Source organism: Trachurus trachurus (genome assembly GCF_905171665.1).
Source record: "Trachurus trachurus genome assembly, chromosome: 15".
Lineage (NCBI taxonomy): Eukaryota > Metazoa > Chordata > Actinopteri > Carangiformes > Carangidae > Trachurus > Trachurus trachurus.
Window position 1 is genome coordinate 15,329,775 of NC_139906.1, and position 15,607 is coordinate 15,345,381.

Below are 15,607 nucleotides of genomic sequence, written 5' to 3' on the forward strand. Positions count from 1 at the left end.
ATTCCTGGGAGAGCTGCTTTGACCTGAGGGCTGTATTGACCTCATCGACACAGCACAACACTGCATATACTCTGATCTTGTAAGGACATGGTTTGGGTCAGTGTGCCCTTTGCCCGAGCCACGGCCCTTTTCTTCTGCACTTGCCCTTTTCAGAAATGCTCTGTATGCATTTCCATTTGCTTGACTGCCCTGTGCTCTTAAGCACTGCAGTGTTCCCACGGGTGCTGTGAGCGACAGTACTGCACAGTAGTCCAATATGTGCCCTCAGCTCCCTTGTGAACAAGGTCTTTAGTACACAGAAGACAACAGACGATATTATGTAATGTCACAAAATCTATGATGAGGCAAAAATCCCTCTGGACTACTAAATGTGTAGTTTTTGTGAATAATCATGTTTGATTTTGTACACTGGCTCTAAATTCTGTGTCGCCTCAGTAAATCTAAGGTCCCTGCTTGTATAATATCTGACAGCTACAGCAGAAACCGTGTGTGTGTGTGTGTGTTTGTTTGTGTGTGTGTGTGTGTGTGTGTGTGTGTGTGTGTACCTGCTGTTGCTGCTGCCGGAGGTCTGCCAACTCCGCCTGGTCTTGACTGTGCAGCCGTTTGAGCTCCTCACAGTTCTGTTTTAGGTGGTTGTGCTCTCGGACAAGTTGGGCATTGTCCCTCCTGAGTGTCTCCATCTCCTCCTTCAGCTGTGTCTGCTCGCCCAGGACCCGACTGTGCAACATGCTGGAAAGAGGAAACGCACATTGTACATGTGAAATTTCTACAGGTGATATTCAGCGTGTGAAATGTTCAAAAGATTTAAGATAATTTGAGTATCTGGAGGTTCATTTTTCCAGGAACCTGTTACCAAATACTAGTATACCATCAAAACACAGCACAGCTAACTTAATATGTCTAAGCTTATGTTTTTAATGAAGCTTTATGTGTGGAATAGACTGCAGGCGATGTTCTTTTGTTGGAGCAACTTGAGCCAACAGCTCACAGCAACCATGTCATTTTTATTCTGTGTAAAATATCAACCCCATTAGCTATTAACTTAATTTGACTACTTATCTTTTGCTTCCATCATATTAGAAAATATTCTCACCAGTAACACTCTCCCATAGCTAATACACTATATGATCAGCCGCTGTGCTCCAGAAATTTTGCCTTGGCTTACGAGCCGAATTATTAAATCACATTGCCTCCATTTCCAAGCTTTTAAAACCATGCATGTTTTTTTGTAGTGCCAATTCCCCTTCAATATGAAAGCCGACTGAAGCTCTTTCAATTAGGTTAATTGCAACACTATGCCAGTATTTGTTACCATTCCAGCAAAACAATGCAATAAAAATTAATTATTTCTATGCTGAAAAGCAGCAGGTGGCAGCTGACAGACTGTTCATCCTACAACAGTTGGACTTCAGTAATGAGCCCCGACACTCACATTCACCGCTGCTCTCCTTTGGAAATCGGAGCAACTAGCTGCATTGTACTTAGACTACATAACACAGGTAAATATTTAAAATGTAATGAGTTCTTCATTAGCAACCAGCAAGGTAAAAGAAGCACCATGACACTCCACGGGAGAAATACTTACTGGTAGAAGTCAGCCTCCTTTACAGCCTCCTCGCACCTCTTTAGTGTTTTGGTGTGCTGGTTCTGGAGAGACTGCAGATCTGCCATGGCCCTCATGCACTGGCTTTTCAGACGCTCATAGTCATGACTGGCTTTGGAATTTGGCCTTAAGGAGAAAAGGCAAGAGCGAGGAATCAACACTTTCTCCTGTAGCCTTGTATAATAATGCAGCCAAATACGGCTCAGATAGGAGGCCGACCTTCCCCTTGTATGAGAATTCATAGAACAGGAATGAAATGTCTGACTAAACGTAAACAGGATTAAAAAAAAAACTGATGTAAGCAAAGCAGTCCTTTCGACTCATCTGCTACACACGGCACATCTGGTAACTGGAGCACATTAAAGTTAATTAAGCAGCCAGTGTCAGTGGCCTCTCTCGGCAAGGTAGAGTCAACATTAGTCCAGACAGCAGAGAATTCAGGGATGAAAACATGGCAGCCAGAGTGGAGGACACTGACATCGCAGTGCCTTTAACAGCAGAGAGAGAGTCAACATTACCACTCATAAACTTTGCTGCTCTCAGAGCAATAAATCCCAGCTCTGGTCAATAGTTGGATCTGATGTATTTCATTTAGGCAAAAAAAGCATCTATAATCACAGTCGACAGTTTCATAGACATCAGCCAAACTCAATTGTTACCACAAGGAAGAAGAAGAAAAAAAAAAACAGCAACAACAACAAAAACTTGGCAGACAGGCTAGGATTTGCACCTGCAGTCATCGAAGGTGGTCCCGGGCGATGCCAACGCCAGGCGCTTACGGAGCTCATCCCTCTCCCTGGTCACCTGGCGGAGCTGGAACAGGATGGTGTCCAGGTTGTCACCGGATGGCCGGTTGTCGTTGATGGCTGGGGGCGGGGAGGACGCTTCGCCGTTAACGGGCGAACCTGCAACATTGAGCACATTACCGAGGGGGCTGGGACTATTGATCTGCGCACAGTGGGATAAAGTTTCCAAAGTGCAATTCACGCCATCATTCAGAAGCTTCGGAGCATTAAATGTATCTCAACTTGTAAAAAAAAATGTAATTGCAACACAATAGACTGAAGACTGTTTAATCTGCTCCGTGAGAATTTACTGAAAAGTTGCTGAAAATTACATTGGATTTATAAAACCACACATCTGTAACCTCTGCCATGAAAGTCAAAGGCAGAAGGAGCAGATAGGAGTGTGCTGATGTACTACGTCTCTGGTTATTTCTCTACCTTTTAAACCATAGTATCCAGGTATATATTTGATTAGTTTTAAGCATTGTGTTTGGAATTCTAATAACTGAAACACTTCATTTATAAAGGATTCCTCTCTCAATAGCTTCATTTTCTTTACCCAGGCCTTTATGCCGCTATTATCAGACCTGACAGTTCAATTCCACCTGTCATGACTGAGATTAAAATTCAACAGATTGATTTTAACAGAGGAGGATTTGTCCTTAAAATAACAAGGTCATTCCCTTTTATTCTGTGTACTTGACACGTTGCCAGATAGACAGATTCTGACAAAAAACTTTACACCATTAATGAGTCATTTTGAGGGTTGTTTTCCTCATAGAAAAGAACAGCCATGGCAGGAAACCTGGGGATTATGTTCATCTTTGGCTCAACATTTGGCCCTTTTGGAGGTTTATGTAACACAGCTGAGTCATTTGGACCTTTGTCAAAACTAGGGAAAGACAAGCATGGCAAAACTTCCTCCAGGGAAGAGGAAGATGTTGGGTGAGCATTATTGCCTTAATGTGGGGTTTCAAGCAAAGGAAAAATAAAGGCCAGCTCCCTGAACTTTAACCCTGTAGACAATCAGATGCCAATATCAGTAAACAGTAAACACACGTAATACAGACATGCTGATTTGACTTTCTACGGTGTACAGTATTTGCTTGTTGTATAGAACCTGTCTGACCTGGCATGACACACACAGACACACACACACACAGCATAACAGGCTTTTTGGGTCATTATACATACCGACACTACTGAGGGAGCTGCTGCTTTCGGAGTCAGAGGGCATGGTGGACAGGACGCTGTATGTGGAACCTGCCAAGAGAAGAGATACATTCAGACACAGAGCGCTGATGGATTGATTGACCAATTATACGCAAGCATGAATTAATTGACCGTGCAATGTGGTAAAAAAATATATATATTACACAGCCCGCTTCATATTCCATCCACAGTTGTATAATGAATTTGGTGCAAGGTTTATACTTGGAATAATAACTTCAATGCTCCTTCTTAGCGGCTCTATATTATCACTCCAGACCGCCGTCGTCATTAAACCTCCTTTCCCTCACTGTGCAGTGCACTCTGCCTTGCTTTGATGTATAGTCCCTGTATGTTTCTGCTACACAGGCAGAATGTCACGGCTGAAATGGGATTTTCTCTTTTTATGTCAAGCACATGGAGAGAAAGAGAGGGAGAGAGAGAGAAAAGAGAGAAAATGATTCCCTATCTGAATAGCTGTACACACCGTTAAGCTGGGGGATATTTCACACAGGCTACCACAATCCATAGGAGAGACTATGCAGATCCCCATTATACTGCAGAGTGCCTCATCCAAAGGGCAACATAAATATGGCTGACAGCATGCACAGGATTTGTTTAAAAGACATCTTACAGTTGTGCATACTGCAGAAGACATATACGCTATTGTAACACTAAAGCGCTCTTTCTTTTTCCAAGAGGAGCAGATGGTTTAAAATAGAATTTCACCCAGAATGCATATCCCCACACATCCAAATGTTGATGTGTTAGGTGCAGCAAGAACACAATTATCAGCAGAATTTATGGTGGATGAGACCCTTGTGTAACCGGCGCACTTTGAAAAATGCTTCCACTGATAAAGTTGAATAGACTTATCAAAGATTTAAATGAGTGAAAAAACAATAATAGATAAGATCTGTTGCTATCAATTATTGTAATTATTGATATCTGTGTGATATTTTTTGAGCTGCATTGTTCACTGCAGTATAATAAAAGATCACAATACGGCCAGGTGCAATACCCAAATCACAGGAGCTACAATTGTCTTCGAATGGTCAAATGTGTCACATGCAATGTGCTTTGTTAACGCCATAAGTATTGTGTTGCTACAGAGATGCCCCCAGTCAACAAATCATACTCTCAAGACATAATGGGACATGATTGTTTGGTACAAAAACCCCAAAACAATAAAATCACATGATCAATTTTATATATTTTTTCAAGTTAAAATGACCATCCCAACTGAAATTGCACGCCTCAATATCGGCCCAAATAATCACAACATGATGCTTTTTACATGTTGTGCTGCCCTAGTTTCAAATGTGCTTCATGTTGAGCCCATAGTCCAAAACTCAAAGGTGTTTCATTTATAAACAACAAAGACAAAAAAACTGTACTCTAAGGAATAATAGAAAAAATTGGAACCTGCATAAGCAGCACAGTGAAGCACAGATAATACTAATTTAATGTGGTAAATGCACACTGAATATACAGGGTTAAGAGAGCAGGGGAATGCTAGCTGGCTTTGTCAGCAGCAGGCAATAGATTGACGCCAACTGTTCTAGATCTCCATCTCTGTCCTTGCCTCCCCACTGGGTTTAGCTACAGCTCTGGCTCCAGCCCTCAATGTGTGACAAGGCCAAGCCTAATTAACTATGAGCTCTGTGCGACTGAGCCACTCCATCTTAGGCCCCGCAGACAGAGCAGAGCAGAGGAGATGAGAGGGGGGCAAGAGGGGAAACAAGAGGAACGCATGGAGCAGAGGAGGACAGATGAAAGGAGATAGCCTAACTAAGTCGCAAAAGAGATAAGGAGGGAGGGGTGTTTGAGAGACAAAGAGTGAGAGAAGGAAGACGAAAGACTGTAGAATAAAGGAGAGAGAGAGGAGCAGGGCGGAAAGACTTTTAATCTGTTCTGACGTTCCCTGATGCTCAACACTTTTACTCTGCAAAGTGCTCCGAGCACACAGTTTTGATTTCATATTGTTCCATCAGACATGATGAGAACAGCTGCACAGCATTAGTTCTCTACAATCAACACTGCTATGCAAAAGGCTCCAGCTCGTTTCCTTGGCTGCACTGAAAAGCAGCGACTGCCTTCTTGAACCCAGAATCCGACTGACAGAGTCTCATGGTAAAAGACGTGAACCTACCGAGCGGTCTTATGCCAGCTCAGCTGGAGGATAAATCTTTTTTTAAACAACTGTACAGAGTCAGAAAGCTCTGTGCCAGGAAAAGCCTAAAAATGTAGCTTCTCGAATGCTGCATTTGGTGATTTGGAAGCTAAAACACTCAGATAAATTAAAATCTGTAGTAATCTGCACCACTCAGGACACTCGCCAATCACCAGAGACCATAACTCCTGTGGACCGGCCAGTTCTGGGGCAATCCTCGGTATCTGATTTGGCTGCAAGGGCAAACATGTGCACCAGAATTCCCATATTTAGATCGTTGTAATAGGCTGATTGGTTAACCCCGTAAGCACCCCAATGAATGGAGGCAGTATGGATTGCACATCAGATACAAGCGGGCTATGTGGTGGTCGATGGGTCAGGGACATTAGCCTTTTCCAACAGGCTTTTAATCATCGATAGCAATTAGCAGCAGCAGCCATGGTTAGTGAGGTTGATCATTTGTAAACACATTCCCTGCATCAATCAAACAGCTCTCCATTAGGGCTGCATAGATCTGATGATATATAGTGGGAGAATCCATCTCTCAGCGCCAACGACAGACAGACAGGTCAGATCAGACCTGGGAAATCACAGCCAACGTTCACATTAACAGATAAATACATCACGACAGATTTTATCCGGGGCCATTAGATATGCTAACAAGGAGCGAGCATCTGCTACTGACTTCCATCGAGAGATGCACTTTAAAGGTGAGAAATATTCAGTGGAGAACCTGAGGCGACAGCAACAAAGGCCCGCGCTGTGATCTAAATAGGTCAGGGGAGTACTCGCCCTACCTAAGGGGTTCCACTACCCCCCACCCCCCCTTCCCCAACTCCTCCCTCTCTCCACTCTGCTTTCCCTCCCAATCAAGCAATGCGCTCAACCACCAACAGTTGCTTCAGACAACCAGATTATGTTCTCCAGCACATAAGGCGACATGACACGCGTTGCCATGGTGAGGCTGGATGAGAGGAATAGTAAATTCTGTAGCGTGGAGAGGAAGAAGGAGCATAAGAGTTGAGAGGCTGATGGAGGAGAGGGAGAGCCTTATCAAACAAAGATGCAAAGTCTGGCTTCCACCGTCGGGCGAGGCTAAATTATTCATCCGCTCCAGAAAATTCTCTTATCTGACAACGAGAGTGTTTCCAAAAAACGTAACGCACGTATGATTATCACGGCGATTGGACTCTGCCGCTGCTTCAAACTCCTGTTATCAGAGCATGTTGACAAGCCTTGAAACTATGGATTCGAAGCAGCAGCCGAGGCGCCCGTTTCTGTTCCCAAGAACATCACAGACCAAAAAATTTTCAGGGCCACTTGGTAAAAGAGCTGCATTAGCATTCCAAAAATAATACTGCGAACTATCCTTTATTAGCCGCTGTCAGCTCTTCTCACTGTCAGTGAGCAACAGTGATTAAAAAAAAAAAAGGAGTCACACACACCAAGCAGAGTCCAAATATTCTTTATGCTCCATCTCCTTTTGTGTCCTCAGCTTCACAGCCGTTAAACTATAGAAGCGAAAATAACAGCAACACTAATAACACGCTTGAAAACTACTACCCACTCATTTTACAGTGTGCTTAAGTGAGGATGAAGGATATGTCAGCGTTAAGCCAGCGAGCAGCAAGTATCTCTTTTACCCTGGCATCACATCACATTCTCTAAATCCTGCTCCCTGTATGGAGGATGCAGCTTCAGTCAGTGATGTGGTGATCCCACCTACTCCGCTTTGATACTGGCTACTAATCCCAAACTTTAATATATTCACAGTATCAAAACAAGAACCAGTGCTCTTTTGCCATTTTTCTATTTAAAGCATGTGTGTGTGTCACTTTGTGTAACCGAGATTTATCCTGCGTGTGAAAGGTAACAGGAAGCTGTAACTACATCACATCAACTACGGACTCTCAGGAGCTGAAGATTTATTTATGTATGACATCAGTGACCAAGAGACTGTATTTAAACCGGATCAGTCCTGTCTGGCTGCTCATCACACTCAGGGCAGTATCAAAAACTCAGGCCCCTGCATCCGATACACCTCATCCCAAAAATCGGTTTAAAGTTTAAATTCTGGTGTATAAATATGACATAATTTCCCCTCATCCAATCCCCTCCCTGTACTGTGGGACTTCCAGTAAGCCATGCAGTGGGCCTAACTTCTGGGGAGGCAATGACACGACAGGCCAAGATTCTGGGCAATGAGCCAGTGAAGCCTTGCTGCTGGGTAAGGGATTGATCATCTGATTTAAGGGGTCTACACGAAACATAAACACGAAGACATCTAACATGATGACTCCATGAGCCAGGATTACTCAACCGCACGCACATCGCCTGACTCACAGCTCGAGCCTGTGGTCCAACCCACCCACCTTTTTTCACTCAAAAAAAAAAAGGTCCATGTCTGCCCTGTGGCGTGTCTCAAAATAAGATCTGCTATTCTGCTGATTGAAATGCAAGACCGTCTTCCTCAGGTGCAGCAATAAAGTCGTTTTGGATCTGTGTAAACACTCTGGGACAAGGGGGGGGGGGCAAGGAGATGCATGGAAGAAAACCTAAGAGGCCCCGATTCTTCAGCCCAGCAGACCTGTCAGAAGTGCTGAGCAGCACCAAAGTCCAAAAAAATCCCCTGACTGCTATCCAGCCCGGCCCATTATCAGCAAGCCATAATGGGTTTTCTCTCTGCAAAGAGCTCTAGCTCAGCATAAATGAGATATAATTTCTTTTTGACCAGCTTTGCCTGCTCGTGCCAAGGGTTGGGTCAAAAACATCTGAGAAAAAAAAAAGGTGAAAGATGCCTGCATGTCCTCCAAATGCTCAGCTACACAGCTTGGACAAATATAAGCCAAAACACTGCCAACAGCCTGTCTGTGTGGAATAAACCCACTATTGGAATTTGGGTAATCTTTGTGACATTCCTTTCATGTTTAATCAGAGGAGACTATGTTTATTCTGAAAGCATTTTCATTGTGAGTTGAGAAAAAATTCAGATGATTAAATTGCACTATAATTCTTTAAAGGTCACAGAGAGAAAGGAATCTCATGTGGAAGGAAAAATGCACATTAAATGAGTCAGCCCTACCAATGTGGACGTGACAAACAGGCCGTTTTCTACTGTATAGCGATTATCAGCAACATAAATGTCATCAGGGGTTCTGCTCTTTTGGTATTAACACTTATTAACACTGGTTTTACACCAAAACATTTCAGTTGAGTTAAATCATTGCTGGAGCTTCATTCTATGGTTCACCTGAATCTGCTCTGTGACCTCTGTGGCACATCGTCCTTTTTTTCTTGTTTCTAATCTATACAAAAGTGAAAGCACTAATAATCGTCGCCAACATTATCATCTGCTGATGAGCAGGTCACTTTGACCTGGGGTCACGTGCAAGGAACTGAAGGACGGATGACGACATGTGTCATCAGGACAGACAAAAAAAAGGAAAAGGTAGAGAATTAAAGAGATAGCAAACAAGGAGAGTCAAGGGTGGAGGAGACGACGTGATGGGAGGAGAGGGGAGGTGGAATAGAAAGAAAAACACTGCAGAACAAAGCAGGGAGGGCAAAGAGAGATGCTGTTTATTTCCATGACTTCATAGCGCTGGTAAACATTTAGATGCTGGCATTTCCTCTACCTTGTGGGGTAATTAGAAAGCGGAGGAACATGTGTAAAATGGTAATGAAGTCCTCTTTCTCAGTACAGCCTTCTGGCTGTGGTTCGCACTTTCAGAGTGTAGATAAACCTGCCATCAGATATTAATGCTAAAGTGAAAAAATATACAAATTTTGCACTAAAAGGGTGGCGTGCTATAGAGCAACACATTTACAAGGGAACAACAAAACCAGTGACCGAGTGGAAGTAGAGAGGCCAACCTCAGGCCTTGATTAGATATATCGAGCAGCATTACTGACCAAACACCCAATACCATTAACAGTGCCACTTACAACTCACCTGAGGCTGAAACTAATGACGTCATCAATGATTTTCAATAATTCAAATAATCATTTAGTCTATCATATTAGTAAATGCTTTTTAAGTCCAATGATTAGCAAAAGAACTGAAGACATAATAAACTCTCATTTAAGGAGCAAACACCAAAGTACATATTGATATTTTTGCTTAATAAATATGTTTGATGATTTATTGGTTAGTCAATCGATTGAACACAATTTTGTATAATTACTGTTGTACAATAACTGTTGCAGCTCACAATGCTGGTTCACAGAGGCGGACCCGGCCCGTTTCGGCGCAATAAAACTCACGCCCACAACTCATCTAGAACGTGATCTACTCAAATGTCATCAATCACACTAAAGCAGAAACATCGGTTAACGGGAGATGAATTGATGGCTTCCTCTCCACACCGAGAGGGAGGAGGATAAGGTCAGACTGTGGTGCAAAGAGAGGAAAAAAGAAAGAGCGTGGCGACACGTGAGAAATGGCGAAGTGAAGAGAGGAGGAGAGGAAGAGGGGTCCGGCTCATGGGAGATATTTAAGAGCAGCGGTCGTGACAAGAGTGTCAGGGTCATAACTCATCCTGTCTGTCCACTGTGCTTTATAGAGTGGGACAGAAACTGGTTGACAGAGAGGAGAGAGCCCCCACCCCACCCCACTCCACTCAACAACACACACACTGGCCTATGTCCTAGGCTGCTGTACACAGAGCAAGCTGCTGACTGTGCACTTTGGGCCTGCTCAACTTCTCAACAAAAGGCTTGTTGTCTACCTCTCTCTTGCCCCGTCTTTCTATCACCCTCTTTCTGTCTCTCTGGCGTGTCCCTCTATTTAAGTGTGCAAAGAAACAAAGGGTACTTCAACGGGGAGAAAAGAAATATAATAAGTCAGGGACAAAAGGAGAAACTAGTTTAGAAAGGGATGGAGGGTGAGTCAGAGAAAAAAGACAATAAAGCATGGGAATGAGACACCAAAACAATGAGTAAATGAAAGCAAACAGATAGCAGGGGAAGAAGAAGAAGAAGAAGAAGATGAAGAAGAAGAGAAGAGGAGGACTGTGGACGTTGCATCCTGTCAGGGAGAATTGTGTTGCCGCCTCTCGGAATGCGTTTAAATCACTGTCACAGACCTTTGAGTCTGAAAAGAGTGGGGGGATGTGCAGGTACATCTCCTCCTGCTCTGTTCTTTCAGGTAAAATGTTGTCCAATGCAGTGCAATGGGATGAGAGGGACACGGCATGAAATCAGCTTGATTGCAGCTGCTTGGATTTATGAAACGGCGGAGAACTTCTGGTCTTGCAGAAACAACAAAATAAGCCTCCCCAAAAAACTTCAATCATCCTCAATATTCAGAGTGAATCGTCTGCTCTGAAGTTTAATCGGAGTTTGAGAATTTGAGTGAGCCACAGTCCCCCGTGGCACGCTGATGAACAAAACAGGCTAAATAATGAATGATTTGTTTGCGAGAAATGTGTTGGAGTTTGCCAGCAAAACACTAATAATTTACAGAGCCCGAGCTTTAAACAAGTGAGCTTTTTTTTCATGCATGCATCTGTGTGCTTTTCCTTTGGGGTGATGAGGATGTTTCTTTGGAGTATTGACGATTGCATATGTGTGTATGTACATGGAGGCTCAGCTGGCAGAGGAGGACGTACATCTGAGAACAAGAGCAGGCAGGCAGCATGAGAGGAGGACGACTTGTGAGCAGGTTGCTATCAGTGAGACTCATCACACACACTCATATTCCTTCTCCTCACTCGCCCTGTGTCGCTCACACAGACACACCGGCGGGGCTCTGAACATTTCATCCCCTATGTGCCTCTCTTTGCCTGGAGCTACGACTGCGAGCGGCTTGTCTTCGGTCTCTCACACAAGTGTGGTTAAAATGCGGTAATCGCATCAGGCGAATCACTACACTAAAGATAATCAAAAGCACATTTGGAAGAAAAAAAAGAAGGAGGAACAACCACAACACTTGAGTCGAAACAGAAGGAGCCAAGAGCGTGGCGACTAATAACAGAGGATTGTAGAGGCATGATAAAGCGTGTCTCACGGAGAGAGTTTACACCAGAGAGAGAGGAGAGCAGGGCCTAATCCTCTGTTGAATAACCGCAGGCTGACTAGCCAGACTCACTCTCTCTCCTAGCACAGGGCAGGTCAGCTCTGAGGCCTCAAGCGCTACAGTCTGTAAAGGTGTGTGGAGAAAAAAAAAAGAAAAAAAAAGCCCAATTCCACTTTGTCAAATCCAAGGCAGAGTCAAGGAACCAACACCGGGTCAAATTCTGCTGATACTTACATGTGAATGGCTGTCAGTGCATTGTGTTATTCTGTAGCAACAACACTCACTTACATTAAAGTAATAAAGCTTAAGAAAGCATTAGCGATCCAGTCAGCAGAGCAGAGCAAGACACCAGCTCAGCATTACCTGCTATGGTCGGTTTGCAGGTAGTAGACAGAGACATGCTACAACTTGGCAGCTGTGAACTATGGATTTAAAGAGGGCACAGACATGTGTGGAATAAAGCTCTGACTGTAGTAAAATGATGTACGAGATAGAGGCTGCATGGTTTGTTTCACATGTGGGATGTGTCAAAGGGAAGCATTTCTCTGCGTCTCCTCCCCACGTTTGGATCTCAAGGCTCATCCTGCATTCAAGCCCTCGGGGCACGAGGCTGGTTGTGAGTAAGCCGACTGGCTTCAGTCATTCAGACAAAGCAAAACAGGCAAAACTAGACGAGGCTTTTACACTTGGTTGCCCTTTGTCTCTGTGCAACAACAACCCCAAAAAACCGCTAGAGTGGAGGCAGTTGCTGTGAAGGACAGCGTGCACATCAAATCATGAATAAACTGTAATTAAAAATGTAGCATGAACGCACCACTGAAGAGATAAATCTGTGGCTGGTAAGAAAACCAGTGCGGTTCTTCTCCCTCTCCCATCTGAGAAGGTAGAGTGATCCACACCATGCATGGGTAGGCTACACACACGCACTCGCATTCACACACCCCATGTACAGGTCGATATGGGCCCACATGTCAGTGGTACACCCGTTGTCATGGAAACAAGTCAGGCAACCTCATGTACCTTAGCCATATCATGCCATTTATTACAAATTGGAGCTTGTGTTGGATATGAGATCATTGATTTTGGTTTTCTCCTCTCTTTGCAGCATACAAATATCATATAGACTATGTTTAGAAGGAATCGCCCATCATTACCTAGCCAAATGCACACTCTACACTGTGGATGTGTAATCTGTGTGTTGCAGTGACTGGGAGCCTTTTGGGGGCAGGATGGATGATAGTAATGGCAGAATACAGTCATATGGGCTCTGCATTAGATCTGCAGGCCAGCCGTTCAAAGAAAGCAAGCTATAGTGCATTAATTAATGTTATAATGTTGCACTCATTTAGTTCAGATTGCAAATGTGCAACCATGCTGTACGCAGCAGCAGTGTTGCCTGAACCTTGCAACCCCTATCATCATCTTATGCAGTTTTGGCTGCCAATAAATGAAGCACCAAGCTCCACTGTTGTGCATCTATCCACACACGGTCTTCTTGCACCAGACCACCCAGATTGTAGCAGCCTACCCAAGGCAGGGGGCTACGCAGTGGCCAGTGGTCCACTCGTTTTTTTCTCTCACATTGATAAATAAGCCTACTCATGAGCGGTATGTTGTCAGCTCTTACCGGTGGAGTGGTCCACGGGTCCACCGCCGTTGTTACTGAACAGGGCAGCGTACAGGTCAGGGTATGCCTTCTCCAGGGCCACACACAGGTCGAGGAAATGGTCGCTCTCCTTGTTCATCAGCATCTTCAAAAGGTGGTCGACTTTCTCGGCGCTGGACGAACAGTTCTGGTCCAGCTCGAACCTGTCCAGTTGACTCAGGGTACCAGAAACTATCAGCAGCTCGATCACTCGGTCCGCATCTGTTATGGACTCCAATAAGTTCTGGTGGCACTGGTCTAGCAACTCTTTGTGCTTTGGCTCCATTGCTATCCGCTGTAGTTCCGTAGCTTCCCAGCTAACCCAGACGGCCAAGTGAGGTGTAATATCCTTACCGATCAAAAGTACCGAGCGATTATTGAACTCAACTTATCGCGGCTTGCAGAAGTTCGCCGGAGCCACCACGGCGTTAGGTTGCACGGGAGATCAATTTTTATAGCATATTGAAAAAGGCACAAGAAGCCATATTTGTTGCCCAAGGCTGTTGACTGCACTAAACAGCGATACATTTTTCCATCTTACTCGTGTGTGGCAGTTCAGGTCGTTTTTTGCTTCCCCTCGGAGTACGCTGTAGCCGAACACATTTTCCTCTTCTTCTGTAACATTTAATGCGCCCTTCGCCGACTCAACTGCTGGGAAAACTCACGTAACTCCGCCGCTGAGCCTCAGTTACACTGTATCCTCCGCCATGTCTGAGCGACTCAGCAGCTGCTACCCGCTGTCAATCAACGTTCCGTTCAATGACCGAATAAGGGAAAAGGGGGCGGGGCTTTCACAAAAAACACACCTATTTCTTCAATGGGCGTACACATCAGCTCCGTAGTACGTCGAAAATCCCAGGCGGAAAAAAACGAGAATGGGGAGAATTTGCATGAAAATCTAGAGATTTTTTTTTTTTTTAAACGAACTATGTAGTGTTAAAGGTGGATAAACAATGACCTCATCTTTTAGGTAGGAAGCAAGCATGTAGGATTAACAGAGCACAAAAAGCTTGTTCTATTGTCTGCAGTGGTGGATTATTTACTGAAGTAGCCTACAGTCAAAAAATAACATTACATAGTTGTCCTTGAGTAGGCTATTTCTCAAATGTGTGCTACTTCCATCACAAATACTACATAATATAGGCTACATTTTACACAAAACATAAACCTACCATGATTTGGTAGATAACACTATCTTATAGGCTATAGCAAATTGATGCAACAGCATTTATCCCATAATAAAATGTCATATATAATGGAATAGCATCCCCAAGATTAGTTATATGCTTTATGAATAGCCTACACTTTGTTCTGCATTTTCATACTAAGATTTACATTTTTCCTTCAAGACTTATCAGAGTATTTTTATGTAGCAGTATGACTGCTTAATCTGAAAGCTTCCACTGTTGTTATGTACTGTTCGTTTCATGTATTTCACTTTATCATCACCAAAATTAATTTATGCCATAAATATTCAGTCAAACACTGTCAATGAACCAAGTATTTATCCCTCATTATAATCTTTTGGTTTAACATAGACATATCAAATCAGCAGAACCCAGTCAATGGTTAACCTCCCTGACTCCCTTATTTGGTGTAGAAAAAAAATGCTAATGCAGTGATAAAAATATAAGCATTTTTATTCAGTCCTTGCATAATACTGTTGCTGTAGCCACGGGCTTGTGCAGCACGTTTCTATATTCAAGCTGCAACACGACAACCAATTTCAGCTTGAACTCTTTCTGTGTGTTGGATAAGATAGGGCAGTGGCTAGTGAAAAAAAAGTGCTTTTGAAATGAAAAGTGTGTTCGAGCAGGATTTGTGAAATACAATATGATGATGATGATGATGATGATGATGGATGCGCACTGCTTCCATTCTAGAGCTGAATAAAAATTGTTGGCACAGAGGCAGGCATCTGCAGGCATACCTCTCAAACCGTGACCTTATTCATGCATGCACTGAATCTCATTGTGACATCTACAACTCTCTCAGTCTGTCTCTCGCTCCCTTCTTTCTGTCTCTCTGCCATGCTGGCTCCATAGCTTGTGCAACCATGTGCTATCCCTTTAGATGAAAAATTAATTACAATTCATTCATATCAAAGGGAAGCAGATCCCCACTGCTGACACAGATTGGACAGTTGTGTCTGTACCCTACTTCTGAGGACACGCAT

General features: G+C 43.7%; 1 protein-coding gene across 2 annotated transcripts in view; it reads right to left on the reverse strand.

Annotated features, from left to right (window-relative positions):
- dlg5a (discs, large homolog 5a) overlaps positions 1-14,141 on the reverse strand; it is a gene marked incomplete at its 3' end in the record, with an annotated part of 35,434 nt that extends 21,293 nt beyond the window's left edge. Inside the window, exons 1-5 of one of the 2 annotated variants that reach the window (XM_083988263.1) lie at positions 13,414-14,141; positions 3,583-3,651; positions 2,334-2,508; positions 1,586-1,729; positions 546-729 (exon numbers count right to left, since the gene is read on the reverse strand). In XM_083988263.1, the coding sequence (XP_083844389.1) occupies positions 546-729; positions 1,586-1,729; positions 2,334-2,508; positions 3,583-3,651; positions 13,414-13,717 (876 nt within the window). In that variant the 5' untranslated portion in view covers positions 13,718-14,141. The remainder of the gene's footprint in view (positions 1-545; positions 730-1,585; positions 1,730-2,333; positions 2,509-3,582; positions 3,652-13,413) is intronic. The other variant, XM_083988264.1, reaches the window with a different exon arrangement.
- Positions 14,142-15,607: the final 1,466 nt, after the last annotated feature.